General features: G+C 38.4%; 1 protein-coding gene across 1 annotated transcript; it reads right to left on the bottom strand.

Moving 5' to 3' along the window:
* Positions 1-242: 242 nt before the first annotated feature.
* LOC125367031 (zinc finger protein 260-like) lies at positions 243-9914 on the bottom strand. Its single transcript, XM_048367670.1, has 5 exons — positions 9910-9914; positions 8124-8212; positions 6923-7012; positions 1518-2257; positions 243-1433 (listed from the first exon to the last, which is right to left on the bottom strand). Exons 1-5 carry the CDS (start codon positions 9912-9914, stop codon positions 243-245), a joined length of 2115 nt encoding a protein of 704 aa, XP_048223627.1.
* Between the last annotated feature and the right edge of the window lie 3038 nt (positions 9915-12952).

Raw genomic sequence — 12952 nt, forward strand, 5'->3', positions numbered from 1 at the left:
ATGTGTGTGTGTTCTAATGAAAAGTAAGGTGTGACTTCCAGCTGAGTAATTTTCCACATTGATTACATAGTTTTTCACTTGTTTGAACTCGCTTCTGTGCAGTCAGATATGACTTGTGGGTTAAAAACTTTCCACATTCGTTATGATCATATGGCTTCTCTTCTTTGTGTTCACTGATGAATACTAAGATATGTCTACTGGGTGAAATACATTCCAATTGTGTAACATTTGTAAGGTTTCTCTCATGTATGGGTTCTCTCATGAACTGTAACGCTTGATTTCTGGGTAAAAGACTTTCCACATGTGTTACATGTATAAGGTTTCTCTCCTGTATGTGTTCTCTCATGAACAGTAACGCTTGATTTCTGGGTAAAAGACTTTCCACATGTGTTACATGTATAAGGTTTCTCTCCTGTATGGGTTCTCTCATGAACAGTAACGCTTGATTTCTGGGTAAAAGACTTTCCACATGTGTTACATGTATAAGGTTTCTCTCCTGTATGTGTTTTCTCATGATCACTTAGGTATGACTTCACAGCAAAAGACTTTCCACATGTCCTACATTTATAAGGTTTCTCTCCCGTGTGAGTTCTCTCATGAACACTAAGGTGTGTTTTCCTGGTAAAAGACTTTCCACATGTGTTACATTTATAAGGTTTGTCTCCTGTATGTGTTCTCTCATGAACAGTAACGCTTGATTTCTGGATAAAAGACTTTCCACATGTGTTACATTTATAAGGTTTCTCTCCTGTATGGGTTCTCTCATGAACACTAAACCTTGTTTTCGTGACAAAAGACTCTCCACATGTGTTACATTTATAAGGTTTGTCACCTGTATGTGTTCTCTCGTGAACAGTAACACTTGATTTCTGGGTAAAAGATTTTCCACATGTGTTACATTTATAAGGTTTCTCTCCTGTATGGGTTCTCTCATGAAGACTTAGGTATGATTTCTGGGTAAAAGACTTTCCACATGTGTTACATTTATAAGGTTTCTCCCCTGTATGTGTTCTCTCATGAACAATAAGACCTCTTTTCCAGGGAAAAGACTTTCCACATGTGTTACATTTATAAGGTTTCTCTCCTGTATGTGCTCTCTCATGAAGACTTAGGTGTGATTTCTGGGTAAAAGACCTTCCACATGTGTGACATTTATAAGGTTTCTCTCCTGTGTGTGTTCTCTCATGAACAATAAGGTCTCTTTTCGAGGCAAAAAACTTTCCACATGTGTTACATTTATAAGGTTTCTCTCCTGTATGTGTTCTCTCATGAACACTTCGGTATGATTGCCAGGCAAAAGACTTTCCACATGTCTTACATTTATATGGTTTCTCTCTTGAATTTGTTCTCTTTTGAACACTGATTTGTGATTTCTGGGGAAATGACTTTCCACATGTGTTATGTTTATAAGGTTTCTCTCCTGTATGAGTTCTCTGATGCATTAGTAGTGGTGCTTTCCACATGAAACATGTTTTACATGTGTTACATTTACAAGGTTTCTCTCCTATATGAGTTACCTGATGAATACTGAGTTGAGTTTTCCAGGTGAAAGACTTCCCACATTGGTTACATTCGTATGGTTTCCCACCTGATTGAATTCTATTATGTACATTTAAAATTGTCCTCAACCTGAAAGATTTTCCACATTTGTTACATATATGAGGTCTCTCACCTGAGTCAATTTTGTTATGTCTTCTAAGAATTTTCTTGCTCCTAAAGGAATTTTCACATATATTACATTCATAAGTTTTCTCAGTAATATGTATTCTATTATGGGTTCTTAGAGCTGGCATGTGTTTGAGGGACTTTCCATATCGGTTGCATTCATAATGATTTTCTCCCACACAAGCACAATTATTTTTAAAGAATATGGTCTTTGAGGTTAATACCGTCCCTTCTCCACCATCTGTGAAGTAATAGTGCTCACTGGGAATTTCTAAACATTGATTAAAAGTCTCCATGTTGCTAAGGGATTTTTCATCTACATGAGAGACACCAGGCCTGGATCCAGCATGCATCTCTTCAGGCCCAAAATGGAGAACCATATTCTGACATGCAATGGATGCCTCAGTCCTCATTCCTAAGGATTTCTGACTATTCCTATGCAGCTCTGGCATGTGTTTAGAGCTCAAATGAAAAGTTCTCACTAATCTCACACTTTCATCCACAGGGTTGCTTTTGGTGATTGCTACTTCACACGACCATTCTTCTGGACTTTTCTTGCCACTCTTAATCATGTCATCAATTTCCAGGACCTCTAAAATGATTCATCAAAAAACAAACAAACAAACATGAGGATCAAAGACATCGAAATAAAAACAGATACCCTGAATACACTACAAGAACAAGTCCCTACTCGTTGGCACAGAAGAAAACTTCCTTAATAAAGGCCCAAAAATGCTAAAAATAAAAGAGTTTGGGTAAATGGGACTGCATCAAACTCCAGAGATTCTGCAGGGAAAAAGACAGCTTCGAAGATAAACAGAAAGCCCACAGATTGGGAAAAGATCTTTACCAGCCCTACAAAGGACTCATATCTAAAATATATTCAGAACTAAAAAAATTAAATTCCTGCAAAACAAAACCTCAAAGAACCAAGAGCCCCCATCAACAAGTGAGCAAAAGACTTAAAAAGAGACTTCTCTGATGAGGAAATGAGAATGGCCAAGAGACATATGAAAAAGTGCACTACCTCACTGGCCATAAAATAAATGGAAATCAAACATTGAGATTTCACCTCAATCCAGTAAGAATGTCCTTTATGAAGAAGAAGAAAAAAAAAACAGTAACAAATGTTGGAGGGGATGTGACCAAAAGGGAATGATACTTCATTATTGGTGGGAATGTAAACTGGTTCTGCCACTCTGGAACTCGGTATGGAGATTCTTCAGGAAGTCTAAACATAGGGCTCCCTTATAACCCAGTAGCCCCACTTTGGGGCATCTACCCAAAAGACCACAAACAAGAACACACTAAAGAGACCAGCACAACAACGTTCATGGCAGCACAATTTGTCATAGGTAAAATATGGAACCAACCCAGATGCCCTTCAGTAGACGAATGGATCAGAAAAATATGGTACATATACACAATGGAATTTTATGCCTCTATCAGAAAGAATGTCATAGCCACATTCATAAGGAAATAGAAGAACTTGGAAAAAATTATACTAAGTGAAGTGAGCCAGACTCAAAGAAAAATGGACTCTATGGTTTCCCTCAGAGGGAATAATTGGCACAGGTTTAGGCTAGTCACAGCAGAGGATCACAAGAGGCTAATAGCTCTGCCCTTATGAACGCATAAGATGATGTGAAGTGGAATGAACTCCAGGTTAAGGAAACAAGTGTTATATCACTGTTGTAATTACTTTCAACATGCCATGTGAAACCATAGCCTCTTTTGTTTATGATCCTCATGTATCCCCTTCCTGTGGGAGAATAATTTCTCTGACCAGTGGGGGACTTCGCCTCGGCACAGATATTTTGATGCCTTATTAGCAAACTAATAGGTCTATGGGAACAAATCTTCATTAAAGAGGCTCCTTTGTTGGCCAAAGGAAGACACTTTGTCATGAGACTCTCACCCCCTTTATAGAGCCACCCTGGGGAGACTTGTCTGCACAGCTGCTCCTGCCAAAGCTTTTGACATTAAATAGGGAAGTCAATGGTCAAAGATAATTAGTCTTGATGAAATAGTAGCTAGGTGATTGAGTTCTGCATTGACTGATTTGATCCTTTTTAGTAGCGACATCCTTTGTACTAGTGATAACCTTTGTCCTAGTGATATCCCTTGCAGTAGCGACATTCGCAACTTTTGTATTGATGTGGACATTTCTGTATTAATTTTACTCTTGAAGTTGTGAATTGATTTCTAACCCTATATAAACCCTGGCCCTCCTAAAATAAAGTGTGCCTTGGTCCACTCGCCTCTCCATGCCCCTTGTCCTGACTACAGTTGCAGTTACCCAGGTCCAACAAGTGGCATCCGGATCCAGGGACTTGATAATTGATCCATAGGAGATTACAGAACTGTGTTCCAGCTCTCAAGTGGAAGTGAGAAATATTTTTATATAAATGGTATTAACTCTCCGATAAAGATGAGCAGACTGACAGAGGGGATCCATAAAGAAAAAATTGCTATCTGCGGTCTTCAAGAGACCCATATTACAGCAAGGGAAAAAACAAGCTCCGAATGAAAGAATGGAGCAAGATCTTTCAAGCAAACACACCTACCAAAACAGCAGGGGTAGCCATCCTGATTGCAGACAAGCTGGACTTATTAAAATCAACTCAAAACGACAACAAAGGACACTACATTTTGATATAAGGAAAAATCCTGAATCAAGACAGCACAGTGATAAATTTATACTCACAGAACAAGAGGCCCTACATATGTCAAATAAATTCTCACAGAACTACAGAACAAGATAGAACCAAAGACAGTCATAGTGGGAGACTTTAATACTCCACTCTCTCGAAGAGACAGAACCAACACACAGAGGATTAGCAAGGGAGCTGAAGACATAAGTAATACCATATCCCAAATGGATCTGAGAGATCTGTACAGAGTCTTTCACCCCACCGAGACCCAATACACATTCTTCTCAGCAGCTCATGGAACATACTCCAAAATAGATGTCATAGCCCACACAAAGAACCTCAGCAAATACAAGAGTATTGACATCATCCCATGTACAATATCTGATCACAGTGGAATCAAAGTAACCCTCAATAAAAAAGGATACCACAGAGGCTATACAAATACTTGGAGGCTAAACCCCCTCACTGTTATCTAACACTTGGGTCGCAGAACAACCTAAGGAAGAAATTAACAAATTTATAAGCCACAACAACAATGAAAATACATCACAAAGAAACCTATGGGATACAGCGAAGACAGTGTTGAGGGACAAGATCATTGCCCTCAGCACTCACATTAAAAGAATGGAATCAGAGCAGGTGAATGACCTCACGATGAAACTAAAACACCTGGAGGAACAAGAAATAATCAAATCTAACATGACTAGGAGGAAAGAGCTCACAAAGATTAAAAAACAGATAAATCTGATTGAAAATAGAAAGACCATTCAACAAATAAATATGACAAAAACTGGTTCATTGAGAAAGTAAATAAAATTGACAGACCCCAAGAAAGACTTACAAAAAAAAAAAAAAGAATAGAAGAGACTCATATCCATAAGATAAGGACTCCACTGGAAAAATTACAAGAAATACACATGATATTCACACAATCATAAGAAACTATTTCCAGAACCTCTACTCACTGAAGAACAATAATTTTACAGAAATGGATCAATTCTTAGAGAAGTATAAACTGACCAAACTGAACAAAGAAGAAATAAATCAACTAAATAAACCAATAACTTACAGCGAGATACAGGGGGTAATCAAGAGTCTCCCAACAAAGAAAAGGCCAGGCCTGGATTGATTCACCAATGAATTCTATAAAACGTTGAGTTAGGAGCTAATACCAATACTCCTCAAACTCTTCCAGGAAATAGAAACAGAGGGAGAAATCCCAAACTCATTCTATGAAGCTAATATTATACTCATCCCCAAACCAGGCAAAAACCCAACAAGAAAAAGAGAACTACATATAGGAAAGGATCTTCACCAGCACAGCAACAGACAAAGGCCTATAGGGAAGGATCTTCACCAGCACAGCAACAGACAAAGGCCTAATATCCGTCATCTACTGAGAACTCAAAAAACTAACCCCCTCAAATCCCAGTAAACCAATTATGAAATGGGCAAAGGAGCTAAAGAGACACTTCACAAGAGAAGAGATAAAAATGGCAAAGAAACAAACATACGAGGAAATGTTCAACATCTCTGGCAGTAAGGAAATGCAAATAAAAACAACCCTGAGATACCACCTCACTCCAGTTAGAATGTCCTATACTCTGAACTCAGGCAACAACAAATGCTAGAGGGGATGCAGGGAAAGAGGAAACCTTCCCCACTGTTGGTGGGCGTGAAAATTAGTACAACCACTTTGGAGAACAGTATGGAGGTTTCTCAAAAAGCTCAACATAAACCTAACCTATGACTCAGCCATACCACTCCTAGGCATCTATCCTGAAAAACAGGTATCAGGATATCAAAAAGACACCTGCATTTCCATGTTTATCGCCGCACAATTCACAATAGCCAAAATATGGAATCAACCCTGCTGCCCCTCTAGAGAAGAATGGATCCAAAAAAAGTGGTACATATATACAATGGAATACTACATAGCGATTAGAAATGATGAGATATTGGTATTGGCAGGGAAATGGTCAGAACTTGAACAAATAATGTTGAGCGAGACAATCCTAGAACATAGAAAACAAAGGGGCATGATCTCCTTGATATATGACTGTGAATGTGTGTGTGGGGGGGGGGGGGCGAGTCAGTAGAGACCAGGTCTGAGAAACAAAAAGTTCTTGTCAAATGGTATTTCCCACAGGTTTCAGTCAGGGACCTTACATTATGTAACTAAAACCAAACAACTACTAAACATAAAAAGGTTTAAAGTAGACCTCTTAGTGGATCACAATAGCTCCAAAGCTATGTATGAATGATCATATAAGACAAGGACAAGCAAACTCTATTGTTAATATTATATTGAAAGTTCTAGGTGAATTTCATTTGGCGTATGACATGTGGCTACTGTATCTGTTTTGGTACACTGTGTATTGTATATATGCCTACCTAATCTAGGGAAGGGAAAGAAAAATGAGGGTGTAAGATATCAAAGAAATGTACACACTGCCCTATTTTGTAACTGTACCCCTTTTGCACAACACCTTGTCAACAAAATTTAATTAACAAATAAATTAAAAAACAAAACAAACAAAAAGAAGTGAACTTACCAACTGAGCTCTGTCTCCAACAGCACTGTGTAGGAAGCATTCACTCACCTTTGGAATTCTTGCCTGAGGCTTCTCCCATCCATGTTTCTGCACCTTCCTCCAGCTTGATAATCAATTTGGGTTTAGAAGCACAGTACCCTGTTATGAAGAAACAGTGGAGAATTATTGTTCATGTTGATTCTGGACATCTGTGCTATAATGATCTCAGATATTCTGGTACACAGGTTACTCCTGTGGGGCACACCCGCCCAGATGACTTGCAGCATTATGAGGCGGTTCTGAGGTCCCTGACGTAGATATGAGCCACCCCTTAGGGAGGTCCCTTGGAGCTTCACCATGATGGGCTGGTAGGCATCTACTCACAGCCTATGTAGGTGCATACCCCTCCCCATCTGCCGCCCTCCAACCTGTGTAAAAGAACAGATCATTTCCTGAATAAACTAGTTGGCTCGACCTGCTTCCAGGCTGCCTGTTTGTCCTCTGTGGAGAAGAGGGCTGGGTGGTGGTCTGTCAGCCCCCTATATCCTCTTCCTGGGCCCATCTTTGTGGAGTGTGCTTTCCTGTCTCCCCAGCAGGACAGGAGAGTGCGGGAGGCTAAAAACCTCAAACTTCCTCAAACTCTACTTTCTCATTTCTCAATAGCTTCATGGTTGACTTTGCATAGAAATACAAGGTTTGGATTTTTTTTTCTCAATGTTTTCCCTTGAACTCAAAGGATGGTCGAGTCCCCTGAGCTCTTTTGCTAAAGGCCAAGAGTTCTACCACTTTAAATGAATTTTTGTTTTTCATTGAAGAAAGGATTCTCCTGGAGAATCTTCTGATTTGGCTGGTTTGGATTTCCATACCTAGGATTACAAGTATGAAGAGGAGTGCCTCGAAAAAGCTTTAGATTTTAAATGCCCACTTTCAATTGCTGATTTCTATATCTTACATTGAGTACAAATATACATTCTACTCTAGATTATATATCCATCTATCACAATGGCCACAAGTTTCATAAGAAACTCCCCTGGTAATAGATTATGTCTCAGAACTGATGTCTAAATGGTGCTACCTTGACTTCCTGAAGAATGAGAATAAAATTGCCTCTGGAGTAATATAACCAAGGAGAGAATTTTCTTGGAAAGATGCACTACTTCCCATATTCTGTAATCTTATACCTAAATATCATTGCACCTTTGATAAAGACTCATAGATCTCCTAAAAACAAAGCATTTGAACCTGTAAATTAATGTTATCTTTTGCTTACCCAAGGACAACAAGTGGCTGTAGGTCTCTAGCATTACATCTCTATACAGGGCCCTCTGAGTAATATCCAGGTCCTGCCACTCCTCCCAGCTGAAATCCATAGCCACATCTTCAAAGGACACAGGCTTCTGTAATGGCACATTTTCATCAAGAAATTAGCCCTGAGTCAGGAGAAGACCAAGTATGGAATTTTATTCTTCTACAGATGTGCTTTTCTTACATAATATTTGGGAGCTTGCTCCATTATCTATAATGTAGAAAGAAGAAATATAGTAGTAATATTGGCTCTAGGAATACAATAACAAATACACAATGCCCCTATTACATCAGGATATTTCTCTTCACTAGCACCAGAAACAGGATGAAAATTCTCAGGTGCTACTAATCTGACATGACAATATTAAGTACAAGCAGATGCTTGGAATAGACTGTGTAGGTTATTTTGATAAAGTTTACTAAATATCAGCATAACAATTTTTCTGCAGGTTCCACTTCTTCTGAAGTGCCCTGCTTCAGCATATGGATGGCCTTTTTTGTATACACAAATATCTGGTTACTTCTTTATTAACATAATGGTCAAACTACCAGTGGAGTTAAGAGCTAATACATAATAGGTGTTTGAAAGGAATATATGAGCCTTTACATATTTGTGAATGCCACAGATTGTACCAAACATACAATCAAGATACTTGCAGAAAAACAGCACCTATATTAATAGACAACTTTAAACAAACTGTTATTTTTCTATGAATACTAATGTAAAACCCTTTAATGGCTAGGACTGTGGCTTGGTGTGGCTCTGTGGTGCAAATGGTACAGTGCTCGTCTTGAGCAAGAGCACCTCTAGTACAGTGCCAGGCACTGAGTTCAAGCCCCAAGACTGCCAACAAAGAAGTCAGAAAAAAGAAAAATTGAAAAGATTAGTACAAAACAACAGTGATAGCAGGGGATAAAACAAGTACTTGGAGAATGACTTCACAACTTAGGACAATCAAAATCACAATAAAATAACTACTTTATACATGTCAATATGCTCATACTTTAAAAAAAAACAAACAAACACACAAACCAATAACCCCTAAAATCTAGTAAGTTCTGGGAAGGATGTGAAAATAGTGTGATCTTTGGTGTGCATCTGCCAGGAATGTAAAGCAGTCAAAGGTGGTATAGACAACTATAAAGTGAATTAAACATAGAAACACACTGTCATATGAACCAGGAATTCTTTTTCTAGGATTCTATACAACAGAAGGAAAGCAAGGACTATAACAACTATTTGGAGAAACACTTCACAATTACTCACCAACAAATCATAGGAACACATAAACCATTAGATAAACGCATTGAAAAGATAATATTACTACTCATTACAGCAGGGATGAGTCTTGAATAAATCACCTTAAGTAAAATATACCAATTTGAAAGGAACAGTCATGGCATAATGGCTATTCTTGAGTTTTCCAGGATCAACATACTCATAGGCCAAAAAGAATGATGGTTCTGGAGACTGGGAAAGAGAGGAACAGGAGCTGCATATTCAGTGACTACTTCTTCTCACATGGAAGATGAGAAATGCTCTAGATGGATGGCAGATATGGGAGCCCAAAATAAAGCAACATATACTATCAGTAAATGGTATAGTTATTAATGTTTCATGCAGCCAAACAGGATTGATGTATAGAAAGATGACAGAGTGAAATATAGCCTGTTACAAGTAAAACAAACACAATGAAGCAGTCATAGGATTTAACTAATATGCTTTGAAAAAACACAACCCTAAAGTTTACCGCATTTCTATTGGAAATGTACACTAACAATAGCGATATGGACAGTACTTATGGTACCTATGGCTGAATCACTCAACAATGTGATCAATTCTTCCTCACATCCAAAAACCTCGAAAGAGAACTGGGATGTGGCTCAGCGGTAGACCGCTTGCCTGGCATGTATGTAGCCCTTTGTTTGATTCCTCAGGACAATATAAGCAGAAAACCCAAAAGGGATGCTGTAGCTCAAGTGGTAGAGTACTAGCCTTGAGCCTAGAGAGGCTCATGTACAAGACTCAGGGATTGATTTAGGCACAGTAAAATAAATAAACAAATCTACAGAGAAACTGAAGCAAATCTGTACTCAACTTAGAATGTAATATTTTGTAAGCCACAAAATCTACAATATATCTTTGTCTTACTTAGGAATGTTTTCCTAAAACTGAATCTAGTTTTCCATTTTCAATCTTGGACACCCATTAAGTTAAAAAACAATATGTAAAATAAAGTGAGAGGGGCTGGGAATATGGCCTAGAAGTAGAGTGCTTGACTCGCATACATAAAGCCCTAGGTTCTTTTCCTCAGCACCACATAAATAGAAAAATCTAGAAGTGGCACTGAGGCTCAAGTGCTAGAGTGCTGTTGGCCTTGAGCAAAAAGAAGCCTGGGAGAGTGCTCAGGCCCTGAGTCCAAGCCCCAGGATTGGTAAAAACAAAGGAAAAAAAAAAAAGAAATGTACTCACTAACTTACATATGAAACTATATCCCCTATGTACATCACTTTGACAATAAATAAATTAATTGGAAAAAAAACTAAAAAGAAACAAAAACAACACATAGAACGTTGGCCCAAGAATGTTATCCTACTCCAGGTACAAAGGAGGCTGAGGTCTGGAGGCCAGACTGGGCAGAAAACTCAAATTAAGTAGCTAATAAACAGGCTGCAGGCATGGTTCAGGTAAAAATTTCAAGTAAAAGAAACACCACAAAGCAGTCATGGGATTTAACTGATGAGCTTTTGAAGAAATACAAGTCTAAAGTCTACTGCTTTTTCGCCAATGAATTCTATAAAACCTTTAGTGAGGATCTAATACCAATGCTCCTCAAACTCTTCCACGAAATAGAAACAGGGGAAGAAATCCCAAACTCATTCTATGAAGCTAATATTATACTCATCCCCAAACCAGGCAAAGACCCAACAAAAAAAGAGAACTACAGACCAATATCACTAATGAAAAAAGACACAAAGCTCCTGAATAAAACATTAGCTAACAGGATCCAGAAACTGATCAAGAAAATTATACATCATGACCAAGCAGGCTTTATCCCACAGTCACAAGGATGATTCAACATCCATAAATCAATCAATGTAATTCACCATATCAACAGAACTAAGATGAAGAATCACATTGTTATCTCAGTCGATGCCCAAAAAGCCTTTGACAAAATACAACATCCATACCTACTAAAAGCTCTGGAGAGAACAGGAATAGATGGAACATTCCTCAAAACAATAAAAGCCATATACAACAGACCAACTGCTAACATCGTATTAAATGGGGAGAAACTAAAATAATTCCCCCTAAACTCAGGAACAAAACAAGAATGCCCACTCTCCCCACTTCTTTTCAATATAGTGCTGGAATCCCTAGACATAGCAATAAGACAAGAGGAGGGCATCAAAGGGATCCACACCAGCAAGGAATAAATCAAGCTATTCCTATTCTCAGATGACATGATCTTATATCTGAAGGACCCAAAAACTCAGTCCCCAAACTGCTACACCTAATAAACCATTTTGGCAAAGTAGCAGGCTAAAATATCAATCCACAAAAGTCAGCATCTTTTCTGTACACCAGCAATATACAAGCAGAAAAGGAAATCATGGAAATAATTCCTTTTACAGTATCCAAAAAAAGAATAAAGTAACTAGGGATTAACCTAACCAAAGAAGTGACGGACCTATTTAATGAGAACTATAAAAATCTAATAAAGGATATCAAAGAAGACACAAAGAGATGGAAAGTCCTCCCATGCTCATGGGTAGGCAGAATCAATATGGTGAAAATGGCCATATTGCCCAAATTGTTAAACAAATTCAGTGCAACCCCCATCAAAATCCAGCTACATTCATCACTGAAAAAGAGAAAGTGACCCATAAATTCATATGGAACAGCAAAAGACCTAGAATAGCCAAAGAAATTCTAGGCAAAAAAAGCAATGTAGGAGGTATCACAATACCAGAATTCAAGCTCTACTATAGAGCCATCATAACAAAAACAGCCTGGTATTGGTATAAAAATAGTCGTGAAGACCAATTGAATAGAATTGAAGACCCAGAAATAAAATCGCACTCTACAGTCAGCTGATATTTGACAAGGGAGCTAAAGACATGCAATTGAATAAACAGAGCCTCTTCAACTACTGGTACTGGGAGAACTGGGCAGCCATATGCAGAAAACTCAAAGTAGACCCAAGCCTATCACCATGGACCAAAATTAACTTAAAATGGATCACAGACCTCAATATAAGGCTTGAATCTTTGAAAATACTGAAGGACAGAGTAAGAAAGACGCTAGAACTTATAGTCACAGGAAGGAACTTCCTGAATAGAGTCCCAGGAGCACAACAAATAGGGGAGAGGCTTGAAAAGTGGGACTACTATACATTAAAAAGTTTCTGCACAGCTAAGGACATAGCCACCAAACTAGAAAGACAGCCAACCATATGGGAAAGGATCTTTACCATCACAGCAACAGACAAAGGCCTAATATGTGTCATCTACTGAGAACTCAAAAAACTAAGCCCTTCCAAGCCCAGTAAACCAATTATGAAATGGGCAAAGGAGCTAAAGAGACACTTCACAAGAGAAGAGATAAAAATGAGAAAGAAACAAACATATGAGGAAATGTTCAACATCCCTGGCAGTAAAGAAAATGCAAATAAAAACAACCCTGAGATACCACCTCACTCCAGTTAGAATGGCCTATACTCTGAACTCAGGCAACAACAAATGCTAGAGGGAATGTGGGGAAAGAGGGACCCTCCTCCATTGTTGGTGGGA

The sequence above is a fragment of the Perognathus longimembris genome, chromosome 18 (assembly GCF_023159225.1).
Source record: "Perognathus longimembris pacificus isolate PPM17 chromosome 18, ASM2315922v1, whole genome shotgun sequence".
Taxonomy (NCBI): Eukaryota; Metazoa; Chordata; class Mammalia; order Rodentia; family Heteromyidae; genus Perognathus; species Perognathus longimembris.